The 17,349-nt window shown below is 36.0% G+C and overlaps 1 protein-coding gene across 1 annotated transcript in view; it reads right to left on the bottom strand.

Moving 5' to 3' along the window:
• NFATC3 (nuclear factor of activated T cells 3) overlaps positions 1–17,349 on the bottom strand; it is an 81,639-nt gene that overhangs the window by 30,287 nt on the left and 34,003 nt on the right. The window contains 3 exon segments of the mRNA XM_081119223.1: positions 328–468; positions 1,693–1,865; positions 6,992–7,191. Coding sequence (XP_080975349.1) covers positions 328–468; positions 1,693–1,865; positions 6,992–7,191 — 514 coding nt within the window.

The raw sequence follows: 17,349 nt of genomic DNA, 5'->3' as shown, positions 1-17,349 counted from the left end.
GGACTGTTTCCATTTTTTGACTATTATGAATAATGCTGCTATAAGCATTTGTGTCCAAATTTCTGTGTGACATGTTTTCAATTCTTTTGAATATAGATATGTATGTATATGTGTGTGCACATGTGTGTGTGTATATATCTATGTACATATGTGTGTGTGTGTGTGTGTGTATACATACTTTTGAGACATCCATAATGAAAACTTAACATTTATATGAAAATTAAAAAAACTATTTTGTGTTTAATATCAGTGAAATATATGAGTAATTCATTTCACCCTTTTGCCCCTCAGTTTGAGGTCAATCAACACAAATCTTGTATTATTTACCTTGTCCTTTTTCAAGAAAAATGATTTTTGATTCTGGAAGAAAATTAGATCCAGTCACAACCATTTCATGACCTCCATTTACAGAACAACTGTTGATACTGTACTTCTCAATATGAGGAAGTTCTTGAGCAGACCGCTGGGCTGTTTTATTTTTAATAGTTGAAAAGAAACAGAATATTAGTTGACAATTTTTCATATATAAATGACAAATTCAAGCTATAAAATGAAAATAGAGAAGCAAACTCTAGGCTTTTACAATTCAAGACAATAGTGACAATATCCACTAAAATAACTACATTATTTAGAAAACAAGATAGATTCATTAGATTTATGTGATTGCTAAATTATTTTGTTAAACTACAACTGTAAAGAAACCAACTAATAAAGAGAAATTACCTAATGTTTGCAACTTCATATTGACTTCAACACATTCACCTCATCCAGCTTTTCTCTTTTTAGCTTAAGTTTTTAATACATTTCTTCTCTACAACTGTTAAAATTGATCAATCTAATATAATTATAAAAGACACATTAAATCCAAAGATGTGTAATTATGTTGCATACAATTAAAAGGAGACATGTTTCTAAAGGACAAACACCATGTAGTCAAGAAAACATATAGCCCGGCTGGGTGTGGCTCAATGGTTGAGTGTCGACCTAGGATCCAGGTGATCAGGGTTCAATTCCCGGTCAGAGCACATGCCCGGGTTGCAGGCTCGATCCCCAGTGGGGGGCGTGCAAGAGGCAGCCGATCAATGACTCTCTCATCATTGATGTTTCTATTTCTCTATCTCTCTCCTTTCCTCTCTCTGAAATCAATGAAGATATATTTAAAAAAGAAAAAAAGAAAACATATTGCGCTAGCCGGTTTTTCAGTGGTTAGAGCGTCAACCCACAAACTGCAGGGTCCCAGATTCGATTCCTGCCAAGGGCATGTGCCTCAGTTGCAGGCTTGATCCCTGGCCCTGGTCAGGGCACATGCGGGAGGCAACCAGTTGATGTGTCTCTCTCACATTGATGTTTCTCTCTCTCTCTCTCCCCCTCCCTCCCTCCCCCCTCCCTCCCCCTTTTTCTTTCTCTAAAAATAAATAAAAAGTTTTAAGAAAAAAAAATCGTGGTCAAGAGAATTGGTCTATAGTCATACAGCTACCTAGGATCAAATTATAACAAGAAACCATTTTTTAACTTCAAGATCATTACTCCTCCCACCTAACCACGCAGCTTATTTCCATGCAAGAAAAGCACATCAGCTACCCAGACTCTGTGCCTCAGTCTACACTTTTGATTCAAACATCACATTACAAGCAAAACAAAAAATCATAACCTATTGCAAACAAAATTTTAAAACATCACAAGCTCACTTACAGCACTCAACCGGTATAGACGCTGTCTGCAGAGAAAGAACTTTTCCATTGGGCTGTGGGATGTGTACACGAAACACAAGTCGTACTCTAGTATTCTTTCTGCCAATATCAGTTTCTCCTTTTCGAAGTTCTATATCTGAATTTCGGAGTTTCAAAATACCTGCACAGTCAATACTAGGGAGAAAAAAATATATAAAAAATTTACTTGCTTACTGATAATTAGTGGTTCTAAACAACTCAGCTAAACAGCCATTGTTAATTTGGAAGGGAAGAACTATCATTAGCTAAAATCAAAAATCAAAAATGTTTGAAAAAGGTAAAGGGATTAAGCAAAAAACAAAACAAAAAATGAAAATCTCATAGACACAGGCAACAGTACAGTGATTACCAGAGGAAAAGGTGGGTAAGGGGACGTCGATGAGGGTAAAGAAGAGATAAATGGGAATTTAAAAAAAAGTTTTTGTATGACAAAAGTATAATAGTGTGATAGATTATCTGCAAATATGGCTGTCAATAATTCCTTCCCATTCCTGTTCTTGCATGTCACTTCTCCTAGAGTTTCTATGTCTCCTCTCCTTGAAAGCTGGCCTTACAGAATGTGGCCAAGTGATGCTGTGTAAGTTATAAGTCTAGCACCTAAGAAGCCTCATAACTTCCTCTTGGAGCCCTGAGCCACTATGAAGTCCAAATAGCATGCAGGAGAGAATGGCTGAGACAATCCTTAACTACTCCAGCCATCTTGGATGTTCCAAACCCAGCTAAGTTACCAACTGGATTCAGGTGCATGAGTGATCCTAGCTAACACCACATGAATGAACTGGCTGAGTCTAGTCAACCCAAAAAATCATGAAATAAATAAAGTTATTATTCAAAGGCATTCAATTTGGGGGGTGGTTTGTTTTACAGAACTAGATAAGTGAAACACAGAGTAAAAAAACTGGTTAATTCTATGTATGTAACTAGGCCAGAAAAGATTCATTTACAGGACCACAAATGTCATTAACAGCACAGATTTTTATAGTGATATGCTTATTAATAAAACAATCCATCAGGCTACAATTCTTATATATCTTACTATATTACATATTTCTAAAGTTTCTAAACTGTAAGTTTCTATAGTTTCTAAACTGTATTACATATGTCTAAAGAATACACATACAAAATTACAGCTTTGGCATTTAATGTTTAACATTTCATTACCTTCAAAATTTCTTACTAACTATGGTTGCTTAACACATAATCATGGTAGGAAACATATTGGAAGAATATAGCAAATGGATAACTAATGATCAGCATTCTAGTTAAAGTTTACTCTCTCCATGGCACTCACTGTTATTTTCCTGTACCTACCAGTATTTCCAATTCTAATGCTCACTGCTCAAAGGCCACAGAAGGTTCTTTGAAGGACAATGTATATTACTAGGTTATCAAGATTAAGAACCAGTAAAGCACAAGAAAGAATCCCCAAAAAGATGAATATTTTCATCTTCAGAAAGACAAAGAAGAAATGTCTAAAAAAGAAAATACTTTTGAAAATAAATACAATAAATATTTAACTAATATCAAACAACTGCACTTTAGCTCAAAGCAGTATTGATCAAATTGTATCAGGTAGTGATTATTTATGTTAACATGCCAACAAGAGTCTTTAGGAGGAAACACCAGAGATCATATATTTTATTGAGCTTTGAGGGAAGGTATTTTAGCAGAAAGCTAAGCTTCTAAGAGAAAATCTGGAATAAGAGAATCAGAAATGACAATCTTAAAACTGGCTAAGAAATGCAAGACAAAAGGGAAAAAAAACACACCCAACACAAAAAAACTACATATATCGGCAAGGAAATAACTATTCGAGTCGGTTTACAACTAAAACTATCAGAATGTAACTCTGTCACATCCATATTCATCTAGTTTTAAAAACAGGAAGGAGGTATCAGTAAGGTAAGGCAACGAATACTGGCATCCTATATTTAAAGTATCTTGTAGGGTGGTGGCTCTATGGCTTATGGGTTAGTGAACTGGTTTTAGATAGAGGCTCTTATACATCCAAGAGAGATTAGGATTGAAATGACCAAGCCTCCTTAGGCAAAACAAGGGGACTATCTGCCAATTTTCCCCCACTCATTGCTTTTTAGAGAACTGTAGAACCATTTAACATATACCTATAATTCACTGATGCATCAATTATTCTGAACAATGAATGGTCTTATCTATCATTCACAAAATTTTATCTACCACTATGTAAAACTCTATTACATTCCACTACTATAGCTTATCATAGTAATTATTCTTGGGAAAAGAAGCTCATTTAGTATTAGCTGCCCTGTTATCTAAGGTACACAGAAAACATTTCTTAGGTTTGGTAACTTCCCAGATGTTCCTTACTCAAACCTTTCTTAAACACACACAATGTTGCTACAAGCCCTGGTTCCCATAGAATTCTTGCTTCCAATCTAACATCCAGAATGGCCAGAGAAGTTTTAGGTATGGTAGGATGGGGTGAGGGGGCTAGTTGGTTGTTACTATTAATAATTGTATTTCTGCAGCTTTGTCCTTTATGGTGTGATCCAGGCAGGTAGTATATGCCAAGACTGTTGGAAAAAGGACATGAATCATGACTACCTCTGTTCCATGTACTAGTACATAGAAAAAGGAGAAGGCAGATATGTTCAGACCCTACTTTTCTGATTTTTTTCCATATTATTTGTTGTGTGAGACTTTCCCAATTTCTTAAGAATTTGTATTTTCTTTAATTTATTTATATATTCATTTTAGAAAGGATAAGGGAATTTACAACATGAATACAAACAAGGTCAAGAAAAAAAGAAAAAAAAAATTTTAAATAGAAGGAACAGGAAATAAATATATCCTAAATCTAGGGTTATATGAATTACTATAATTACTATAATTGACTTAATCATGAACTTCCTGGAAGCCAAAGCAAAAAATAAATGCTATAAAGTTTTTATAGGTTTCTCCTGGTCTGGTAAAGCAAAATCTACCATGTCATCAGAAAATACCAAATTTTTCCTTTAACTTGAAAGGATTGTGCGTGTGTGTATAATTACCAACCTAAAAAACAGTGGTTTTTCAGATTATAAAGAAGTATTTATGACTATTTCTTTTACTGTCCTTCAAGCAAAGTAAGGAAGCATAATAAGCCCAGCTGGTGTGGCTCAGTTGGTGGAGCATCATCCCATGCAACAAGAGGTCACAGGTTTGATATCCAGTCAGGGTACATGCCCGGGTTTTGGGCTCGATCCCCAGTAGGTGGTGTGCAGGAGGCAGCCGATCAAAGTTTCTCATTGATGTTTCTCTCTCTCCCTTTCCCTCTCTCTCTAAAAAAAATCAATGAAAACATTAAAAAAAAGCATAATAAGCTTCATGTGATTTTCTATTTAACTTGATTCAAGTCAAGTACTGCAAATATCCAGAGGGATAAACAGAAACATGGCCTGAAAAGTGTCTCTCAGGGATCAATTTTGTCAGTTCTAAGAAAAAAAAATGGTTCAAAGCTGAGTTTTAAATGCTCCTCTGCAGCTGACTAATTGTATATGCTTTTGATACTAGATGAAAAAGATCCTAAGGTAAAAGGGAGGCAGACTTGCATTCTCATTCAGAGGCTGGCCACCTTATCTTATTTGAAAATGGGTCAAATAGGATGTCTGGAGGCAAAGTCAATGTTTTCCTTAAGAGTTTTGCTCAAGTGCCTGAACAAGCACTGGTTGAAGCAAGCTCTTTCTCAATCGTAGAACACAGAAATTTAAGAGTACAGATCATCAACTAGCTGCCTGCCTTTGCCATGAAAAAACTGTTATAGTCCTTGTGCAATGAATTACTGGGTTTGAACAAAACAGGCAAAATAAGATTTTATTTAAATGTATATTAACTTGTCTTTTCTGGTAACAAGTAACAGGATAAATTATTTCTTCAGGCAAGTTCTTATTTTTATAATAGAATTATATCACAAATTGCTATGTTCTCAGGGGTATATTTAGTTTACCTAACAAAATAAGTTAAATATAAATTTAAAAGAGAAGAGCTAGAGACTGATATCTGTTTTTGCAACAGGCAGAAATAGATGTTACTGCCATTTTAAGAAAGGTCTATATTGTAGTTGGAAGTAACTTCTGTAACAAACTTCACTGTAAGTTTCACATACCTGGTTGTGGCATATTAATAGCTGCCTACTAAATGTCCCTTCTTCCCTTTTTCCTTAGTTATAGGCCCCTATACTGTTCAAGGTGGCAGTGTATTCAGGTAAAAAAAATTAACCAGGTCTTCCTTACATACAAGGATGATCAATGAGGTGTGGTGGGTAGGTTTCTGGGACAAGCTCTTTAAAGAAGCCTGACTCAAATGGAAGTTCTCTTTTACAGCTTCTTCCTTATTCCTTCTGGGATTATGATTGTGATGACTAGAGCTCCAGCAGCCACTTTAAATCATGAGGCAATCTTAAGAGTGGAAACCACATCTAGCTTTGGCTGGTGTGGCTCAGTTGGTTGAGCATCATCTCGTGGACCAAAATGTCACCGGTTCAGTTCCTGGTCAGGGCACATGCTCAGGTTGCAGGCTTGATCCCCAGTAGTGGGTGTGCAGGAGGCAGCCGATCGAGGTTTCTCTCTCTCTCCCCCTCTCCTTTCCTCTCTCTCTAAAATCAATAAAAAACATATTTTAAAAGAGAAAAAAGAAATCACATACTAAAAATTGTAGGGAAGAAAAAAACGGAAGGAACTTGGGAACCCAATGATTTAAAAGCCACTGAGCTAGCCCTAAAATTCCTATGTGTATATTTCTATTATGGGATACAAAACTAAATCTCCAATTGTTTAAAGCCACTGTATTTCAAGTTTCTATAACAGGCAACTATATATAATCCTAACTAATATACTAGAACAAAACTCTATTGCATACTCATTCGGAAGTTGGTCACCTAAGGGTAAAGTCAAAGTTTTCCTTGAAAGAAACATATCGATCACAATTGTACCACAATTGTTTATTCATTGTTTACCCTATTAGACTATGAGCTACTTGAAAAAAGTCCAAATATTTTATCTCTATATCACCTACTGCTTGGCTAGTACTACATGGGTTCATAAACTTTTGCTGAATTGAAGTTGCTTTCTGGAAATATGCTACCAACCTTAGCAAATGTACTCTGATTATTTACATAATGTTATTCAGTTAATTTAGAACAACAAATATTTTATTTTTGTACAATAAAAAGAAGTGAATGTTTTTTCTAAAAGTTGTTTTAGGAAAAGAAAAAACTGTCCATTTGTGGGTATGTTTCAAAATACCTGGCTGACATATTGTTTTCAGGAAGAAGTGGAATTTCCAGAACCTTTGTGCTGGCAATTATTATCTCTTGGCTTGCAGTAGCAACTGTCTTCCCAGTGATTCGATGCACCTGGTAAAATGCATGAGGTCGTAAATATCGATCATCTGCTGTTCCAATAAACATCTGTAGATTTATCGGCTTTTCACTATAGCCCAGCAGCTAATCAGGGAGAAAAAAAACAACAGAAAAAAACAATTCATTATCCATGCATTTTACAATAAGTTTACAACACTAAATCTTTCTATCTGTACCATATATTATTGATAAAATGTAATTTCAAAAAAGATAGTTTTAAAAAGTAGTAAGTGGGCGTGCTCTCCCTCCCAAGAGCATACCCCACCTTTCTTTCCTCTCAGGTGTGTCTCTCCTAAACTCTAAGAGTCCCCATGAGATTTGCAACCAGGGGAGCAATGGGAAGGTCCTGGGCTAACCCCCTGAACCTGTCTCCAAGGCCCCCTTTTCTCTGACTTTCCAGTGAACCAAAGCAGCCCCACCTAGCTCATTTCTTTCCTATAACATCTGTAAGAGAGCCAAAGCAGCCCACCTAGACTTTCTCCTGTTGCTTCTTTTATCCTAAGCCCGTCTTTGTTTCACTGTTCCCAGCTTTAATAAACGTACTCTCAAAGTAAAAAATCAAAATCAATAAAATAAAAAAGCAGAAAGGGAACAACCTTCCAAGTTTTGGAAGTAGTTTAAGAATTATACAATTCTGGAATATATTACAAAAGGAAGATGGGTTTTTAGTTTTTTATTTTGTTTGTTAGCTTATTTTGTTCATTAGACTCCACATATGGATGAAATAATATGGTATTTGTCTTTCTCTGACTGGCTTATTTCCCTTAGCATAATACTCTCCAGGTCCACCCACACTGTCACAAAAGGTAAGATTTCCTTCTTTCTTACGGCAGAGTTAGTATTCCATTGTATGAATGTACCACAGCTTTTTTATCCACTTATCTACTGATGGGCACATGGGCTGCTTCCAAATCTTGGCTATTATAAATAATGCTGCAATGAACCTAGTGGTGCATATATTCTTTCAAATTAATGTTTCATGCTTCTTCAAATATATACCCAGAAGAGGAATCGCTGGGTCATAAGGCAGTTCCATTTTTTATATTTTGAGGTAACTCTATACTGCTTTCCACAGTGGCTACACCAGTCTGCATTCCCACCAACAGTGCTCGAGAGTTCCCTTTTCTCCACATTTATGCATTCATTGGTTGCTTTTTTTGTAATCCTCACTCGAAGATATTTTTCCATTGCTTTTTTCAGAGAGTGAAAAAGGGGGAGGGCGGGAGAGAGAAACATCAAATGTGAGAGACACATCAACTGGTCACCCCCCACACATGCCTAGGCTGGGGGGGGGGGGGCCCACAATAGTATGTGACCTTGACTGGATCTGAACCTAAGACCCTTCAGTGCAAGAGCTGACGCTCTAACCACTGAACCAAACTGGCTAGGGCTCTCTTCTATTTTTGTACTATTGTTTATAAAGTATCCTGACATGTGATATCAAATATAGAGTGCCTAGTACAGTGTCTGGCATGTACTTAGTGATAAACAAATATTAGCTATTAGTCTGCATCCATGATCTAAGTATGGAATCAATCAGAGTTTCAAGTGTGTATAACGAGTTTTTTTCTATTATGTGGTCCTTCAGGTGAATACTTTACTCCTTCCCTGCTGGCCCATCCCTGGCTTTATAGTAGTTTGTAACCAAGCAACACTGTAATTTATTTACCCCCCTCTACCCAGAAAAGGATATGAAGACTTTTGCCTATTATCAGATAATATAATTTACCCAGGATGGTTTTCAGTCCTGTAACATTTATAGAGAAGCAATTAAAGCCTAGACCATTGCAATAGCCTTATAACTGCTCTACCTGATTTCACTCTTGCTCCCCTACAGCCTATTCTCTGTCCAGGAGCCAGAACAAACATAATACTAACCGAAAAATTTCAGCCCCCTGCTCAGAACTATCTAATGGCTTCTTTCCACAATCAGAACTAAATTCAAATACCCTGTGATGATTTACAAGGCCTGTGTGATCTACGCCCTGCTGCCTTTACCTTCTCCTACTCTATTGCTTCTACACTCTGCTCTGGCCATCGTGGCCTTATACATGAACTACCCAAGCTCATTCCTAACTTCAGGGCCTTCACACTTAATATTTTATTCCTCTGAAATATTCTTCCCTCTCATATTTATATTACCTTACTCCTTCAGCTATATACTCAGGGGTCAGCTCCTAAGAGAAGACCACCCTATCTAAAATACTACATCTCTGTTCCTTTATTCAGTTTTATTATTTTTTATAGCATTGATACCCTAAAAAAAGTGTTTTATATTTATTATGTATCTTCCTCAGTACCATGTAAGTTCCAAAAAGGCAAAAACTTTGTCTTGATCACTACTCTACCCCTTCCCTCTTTTTACTGAGGATCAATTATGGAAATAACACAGTGAATGTTATTGCTTCAGCCAGTATTATATAGGCGACACATAATAAAGAACAAAGTGGCATGTATTAATCTTTAAGAAGTTAGTGAACCCTGGCTGGTGTGGCTCTGTGGTTAGGGTCCCACGTTCAATTCCTGGTCAAGGGCACATTAATGGGTTGTAGGTTCAATCACTGGCCCCAGTCAGGGAGCATGCAGGAGGCAACCAATGTGTCTCTCTCACATCAATGTTTCTTTCACTCTCTCTCTCTCCCCCATCTCTCCCTTCCACTCTCTAAAAATCAATGGACAAAATATCCTCAGGTAAGGGTTAAGAAAAAAACAAACAAACAAAAAAGAAGTTAGTGAAGACATCAAAAGGCAGACATTTTTATTTTTTTAAGAATAGTTTATTGGTTTTCTAGAGAGAGAGGGAGAAGAGAGAAACATCGATGTGAGAGCATAACATCGATTGGCTGCCTCCTGCATGCCCCGCACTGGGGATCAAGCCAGCAACCCGGGCATATGCCCTGACAGGGAATCGAACTGGCAACTTTTCAGTGCATGGGATGACACCCAACCAAGGCAGACATTTTTTTATTAATAATATAGGATGTGGGACAGCACATGATAAAAAGAAGTTAAAGCTCTAAGGAGAGAAAAGAATGAATCATGGTAACCAACTAAAAGGCTAAAGCACTAAAATCATGTGAAATAGGGTAGAAACGAGAACATACATAGAAAATAGGAATGGAGAGGAATGAATGCAATAAATCTTTCCTATGAGACCCTACAGAGATCTTTGTAACTGACTACAAATAAATAATAAAGAGAAGAAAACAAGTTAGAAGTTCTGAGCTTCAATATCCAGAAAAACGGTGGTATCACTAGCAAATGAAAAAAAAAAGTCATTTAGAACAGATTTTGAGGGAGATAAGGTGATGTTTTCAATGTTCGTCATGCTGTATTCAAGTTAACAGTGAGACATCTAGGTGGAAATGTGAGGCTGTATCATACGTACATTCTTTTAGCCCAGCCACAGCATTACTGCACAATAAACACAATGCTTGATATCTAATTTGATAAAATAATGCAGTCTACTGTGCCTTGAAAGAATGACATTTGAAATCTACTTTTCTCTTCTTGTTTTAATATGGCAAGTATGCATTGTAAAAAAGTTCCAGTACAACCAACAAACAAGTTTTGGTGAGGATGTGGAGAAAAGGGAACCCTCATACACTGCTGGTGGGAATGCAAATTGGTGCAGCCACTGTGGAAAGAAGTATGGAGGTTCCTCAAGAAACTGAAAATGGAGCTGCCTTATGACCCAGCAATTCCACTTCTGGGAATTTATCTGAAGAAACCCAAAACACTAATTCGAAAGAATATATGCACTCTATATTCACTGCAATGTTATTTACAATAGCCAAGATTTGGAAGCAGCCCAAGTGTTCATCAGTAAATGAGTGGAAAACAAAGCTGTGGTACATTCATACAACTGAATACTAACTGCTTCTCATATAGACTTTCAACCAATCCTTCTGTTTTGAACCCCACCTCACATCACAGTTTGAGAGATGCCGGTGCCTCAAATTCATGCGCCTTTCCAAGATTCTTTGGTGTGAAATGATTTGTGCTCCTTATTGTTTTTTCTCTTCACCTAATAAGGTTAAAATGAAGCTGTCTAATGTCTAATAAAAATAAATGTGTTCAATCTACTGGAAGTTGCAGTTTTCTGTAAATGTTTATATAGTCAGGAAATCTATCAGTATTTTCAGTTGTGATTTCTTTTTATATGTTTTAGTATAAATTAATAAATTTTAAAGTTTTAATTAAATGGAAACTATTCCATAAATAAACAATATAAAATAAAGCCTAAGTAAATCAATACAAAATAAACCCTAAATAAATCAATAACTAAAGAAGAAATGACAAGAGTGTGGGGATATGTGTACGTATGCACACAAATTAACTTCAGCTAATTTTCTCTTTTGGTTTGTATGCAGGCAGATGGCATAAGTGATAAAGAAGAATGAGATTTATCCACATTTCTAAAGAGGTAAAAAAGTGAAGGTAGAAAGTAATGATAGGCTTTGTTTTAACTAAATGAGTTCATTAAACCCTAAAATGCCTACAGAGTATATGTCATTTTTTCCAGTTTACAGATGAAGTATCTGAAGTTAAGAAAGATTAGGAAACTACCCCAAATGATGGCTAGTAAGTGTTTGTCCACTCCTTTCTGCTATACTTGCTTTTTCTTGTTTTTTCTTATTTAATCCTAAATTGGACAAATTATTCTATGGAACCAACTGTTTATCTAGGGGAAAAATACCAATAACTTTACCACTTGCATCCAAGTACTGTGATGGGAATAGTATCCATCGTGTCATCTCCAGAGCCAAGTATATAGTACCTAGTACATTACAGGTATTCAATCGTTATTGAATGAATGTATTTTGGAATAAGAGAGTACAACTTGGTGGAGCAAAATAACTCATAAGGTTAGCTAATATAATTATTTAAATAAGAAGTATATCCACTAAAGTAGGTATTCAAAGTGAAGTAGTTAAATCTAAAATAGAAAACACAAATAAAAAATTTTATTGCTATCTATTAAGTTACCCAAATATCACATAATGTACCAGTACATAAAATATACTGAAGTATCCTAGTCATATTATGACTCACATTAATACCAGCTTGGCAAAGACATAAGCCACCTGTCCTTTATACTTCAATAGTAAAACGAACCAGTAATGGGGGGAGGTAATCATGCATATAAAATTTCAAAGGGAATATATTTCACAATATATATTTTGGCTATCATCTGCTCCAAGTGTATATACCTTTTTTTTAATCCTCACCCAAAGATATTTTTTCCATTGCAAGGAAGGGAGTGAGCAGAGAAACATCGATGTGAGAGAGACATGGATTGGCTGCCTCCCCCATACCCCCAACCAGGGCCTGGGGTGCAGCCTGCAACTGAGGTACGTGCCCTTGGCCAGAATCGAACCCAGGACCCTTCAGTCCACAGGCCAACGCTCTAACCACTGAGCAAAACAGGCTAGGGCCAAGTGTATATACTATTGCATAAGAAAAATAGGGCTCCTCCTTTGCATCGTGGGGATTTTAAAGGAACATGAAATACATTAGACTACCATTCCATCCCATTTTCAGAGGAGCATTATGTTGCAGGCAAGAAACAAATTATTGCTACTGTTAACACTACTCTCTAAAAACATTCATCTAGTATGAGTATACTTCTCTTCAGGCCACACTCTGCTTTACAGAAGAAAGAAAGCCAAGTTGTTTGTTATGTTTCTGTATCGTTTCCATAGCAAAGGTCTGTGCCTGCTTAATTTAACTAAAGCTGGAGGGTTAAAACCAGAAGGACACTATAGGACAGACTAGAGCAGCTTCAATAAGAGCAGTTCTATTATCAGTTGTGCTAAATTACTTGGGGGGAAGGACTCTGAATACATTAGAAATGTGACAACACATTAGAGAGATACTAAAACTACAAAATTAAATTTCCATAATATAAACTGCTTCAAACTGAAAATGTGCACATAACAATCATATAAAAAATCATCACGTGCATAACCCATGGACATAGACAATAGTGCAATGAAGGCCTGGGTTGGACCGAGGTGGAGGAGGTATTGGGGGGAAAATGAGGGACATCTATAATACTCTCAACAATAAAGATAAATTTTAAAAAATATTTAATAAAACTACATAAACAGATATGGGGGGGAACGGGAGAAAATAAACAAAAATAACTAGTGTTAGACTCTGGTGATTTTTTTCTCATTTAATTTTCTAAATTGCTATAATAAACAATATATATATATATTTAAATATATCTTTATTGATTTCAAAGAGAGGAAAGGAGGGGGAGAGAGAGAGATAGAGTCACTGATCGGCTGCCTAGCCCGCAACCTGGGCATGTGCCCTGACCGGGAATCAAACCCCGATCGCCTGGATCCTAGGTCGACGCTCAACTGCTGAGCCACGCCCAGCTGGGCATAAACAATATTTCTTTAAAAATAAAATTTTAAAATCACCACCTGGAAATGGATCTTGGTGTATGATGAAATACAAAATCTAAAGATGAAAAAATATCACAATTCCCATTTTAAAAATTTCAGTAAATTTTGGGATAAGACTCAAATATTTATGCCCTAATAAAACCTATCACTATATAATAAAGTATGTGTATAGTTTTATGCAATTTTATCCCATGTATAGAATTTCTTCATCACCACAAAGGAATTGTCTTATGCTACGCCTTTAATATTCACAGCCTTCAACCTGTCCCTGTTCCCTTGCAACTGCTTATCTAGTCTCCATTTCTACAGCTTTGCCATTCTGAAAATGTAAATTTTTAAAAATTTAATAGTATGTAGCCATTTGAGATTGACTTTTCCCCCCCACTCAGCATAATTCCACGGGAGAACCATCCAACTTCTGTGTATCGATAATTTGTTCTTTATTGCTGAATGACAGTGCATTGATTGCATGAAAATAGCAGAGTTGGTTTAACTATTCATCCATTTGGGTTGTTTCTAATTTTTACCTATGAAAAATGTAGCCACTGTGAACATTACTATAAAGGTCATTGTGTGAACATAAGTTTTTATTTTTCGGTGATAAATGCCCAAGAATGTAATTGCTGAGTCTTGTCGTAAGTGCAAGTGGAGTTAAGAACCTAACAAACTATCTTCCAAAGTGGTTGTACCACTTTGCATTCCCAACAGCAGTTCATGAGGGATCCAGTTTCTTGGCATCCTCGCCAGTGATTATTACTATCACTACTTTCCATGTTAACTGTTCTAGTAGGCATGTAGTGATATCTCACTGTGGTTTTAATTTGCAGTTTCTTAATGGCTAATAATGTGGACAATCTTTTCACATGCTTATTGGCCATCTTTCTCCTCCCTGGCAAAATGTCTGTTCAGGTCTTTTGCCCATTTTTTAACTTAATTGCTTTTTAATGTTGAGTTTTGAGAGTTCTTTATATATTCTAGATACAAGATCTATGCCAGATATGAGGTTTGCAAATGTTTTCTCTCTGCCTATAGCTTCTCTTCTCCATTCTCTTAATAAATCTTTCATAGCTAATCTATTTTATTTATTTATTTATTTATTTATTTATTTTATTATTATTATTTTTTTAAATATACCTTTATTGATTTCAGAGAGAAGAAAGGAGAGGGAGAGAGTGAGATAGAAACATCAATGATGAGAGTCATTGATCAGCTGCAGCCCGCATCCGGGGCATGTGCCCTGACCGGGAATCGAACCCCGATCTCCTGGATCCTAGGTCGATGCTCAACCGCTGAGCCATACCCAGCCAGGCTATTTATTTATTTTTTTAAAGATTTCTTTTCTATAAAGTCCAAGTTATCAATTTTTTATTCTAGGTATCTATTGTGCTTTTGGTATCATGTCCTAGAGCTCTTCTCTTAACTTGAGGTATTATATGCCATATTCTCTTGGTCTTACAGGCTTCTAAACCAACACTGCACAATGGAACTTTCCGCAATGATAAAAATATTCTGTATCTTCATTTTTAAAATTTCTAAGATCCATGTTGTATCAACGCTTATATAAAATTTGAGGTTCTTGCCTGTGGATGCCTAATTACTCCAGTATCATTTGTTGAAAAGACAATGTAGCCACAGGTGGCTACCAAGCCTTGAAATGTCAATACAACTGAAGAAGTGAATTTTTAATTTAAATTTAAATTTGGCTTAGTGGATACTGAATTGGACAGTGCAGCTCTAAACTCTTCCCTCTGCTCAATACTTTTCCTTCCTCAGTATTCACCTTTTTCCTGGCTAATGTTGGTTTACTAATTAGCTAGGAACTTTCCTCAAATAAGCAGTGCCTGATTCAACCCCTTCATCTGGGTTTCGGGTCCCAATTTGCTCTCACAGAGACCTGAATTTCCTCTATTAAACCTTTATCGGCCCAGCCGGGCGTGGCTCAGCAGCTGAGCATCAACCTAGGATCCAGGCGATCGGGGTTCAATTCCCGGTCAGGGCACATGCTGGGGTTGTGGGCTCAATCAATGACTCTCTCATCACTGATGTTTCACTTCTCTCTCTCCCTCTCCCTCTTCCTTTCTGTCTCTGAAATCAATAAAGATATATTTTTTTAAAAAAATCTTTATCATACTTTATTATTTTGTTTGCAAGCCTCACTAAACTACCAACTTCATGGGAGTAGGAAACACATGTGATTTTTTCCCTCCACTGAATCCCCAGCTACACTAACAGACTGCCTTGAATGTATTAAATGTTTGCAGTCCATATTAATGAATACAATTATTTACTTTGAATAAAAGAAGTTAATTTATTAGTTGGCTAGAAGGTAGGTGGTATTTTTCAACAGCTTAGTTTGAGTTCTTTCATAATTTCAAGAAATGCATACTTCAAAACTTCTTAGCTCTCATGGCATTTGAGGAACAGACTGTGGCCTGGCCATGGAACCTCATTCTAGTTCTTTCCTAACAGATTACCTGCCTGGGGGCCTCACTTCTGAAGTCTGAAGCTCAAGAACCTCTGGAAGACAGCCTCTTGGTACTTTCTCTCTCAATAAATGTTTTGTTTATGAAAAAAACAAAACAAAACAAAACAAAAACCTCTTAAATCTCAATGTATAGGATACTGAGAACATCTGAAAGAGACAAAACAAATGGAACAGGAAATGTATATGGATACATAATATAGAAAGTTTTTCTTGCACAAAGAATCTCAGATTGAAAGGGAGCATCACTGGTACTGAGGAAGACTGATAAAGGATCACCAACAATCGGACATACTATGGTCAAGAATTTCAGGTATAATGATATAATTCCTCAAACAAGTTAGAAAAAAATTAGTCACAAGGAGACTATAAAGCATTGATTATATCAGAAGTGTTAGTCTCCTGCTAAGCAGGGTATCAGTTTTTATTGAAAGAAATATTGTAGAGCCTGGCCAGTGTGGCTCAGTTGGTTGGAGCATCCTCCTGCACCCTGAAAGGTGGCAGGTTCAATTTGGGTCAGGACACATAACCCAGGTTATGGGTTCAATCCCCTGGTCAGGGTGTGGTCTCAACCAATTTCACTCTCACACTGATGATTCTCTCCCCACGCCTTCCTCTCTCTCTAAAATCAATTTTAAAAAAGAAAAGAAATACTGGAGAAACAAATCACTTGGACTCCGAAAAGAATTTTGTTCATCTAAGGACTTGTAAATAATTTCTTTCCCAGTAAGAAAAGTAAAAGATACAGGAGACAAAGCAAAGATTCTTCCTCCTTACTTAAATTGAAATAAGCTCTCATTTAAAGCAAAATATAACATATAGCAGAATTCCTATGCTGAGTTTTCCTGACATTTCCTTTTTTCTTTCAGTTTTATTGAGATATAATTGACACAGAGTATAGTTTTAAGTTTAAAGTATAAGCATAATTACTTGATTTACATATATTGTGAATTAATTACCATGATGAAGGTTAGGTAACATCCATCAACTCATACACTTAGAGAGAGAGACAGAGAGAAAATTGTTCACTTCTACCCTCTCTAAAAAATCAATGGAAAAAATACCCTTAGGTGAGGGTTAACAAACAAAACAAAACATATTAAGTACATTTTATACACTCAATGTTATATAATTTTTACAATTTTTCTTTAATTTTATTTTCTTCTAATAAATAAAATAAAAATTAAATATTTTAATTATAAAGATGTTCAGTATAATTCTATCCTTAAAAAATTCATTCATTTTTCTAGCCATTAATCCAGTCTTCCACTAAATATATACACAGAGAATAATTTAAAATATTAAATGTTAACAATTGCTTGTTTCTGAGTGGTTTAGATT

Source organism: Miniopterus schreibersii (assembly GCF_964146895.1).
Source record: "Miniopterus schreibersii genome assembly, chromosome: 18".
In the NCBI taxonomy this organism is placed as follows: domain Eukaryota; kingdom Metazoa; phylum Chordata; class Mammalia; order Chiroptera; family Miniopteridae; genus Miniopterus; species Miniopterus schreibersii.
This window is presented reverse-complemented; position numbering and strand designations above follow the sequence as displayed.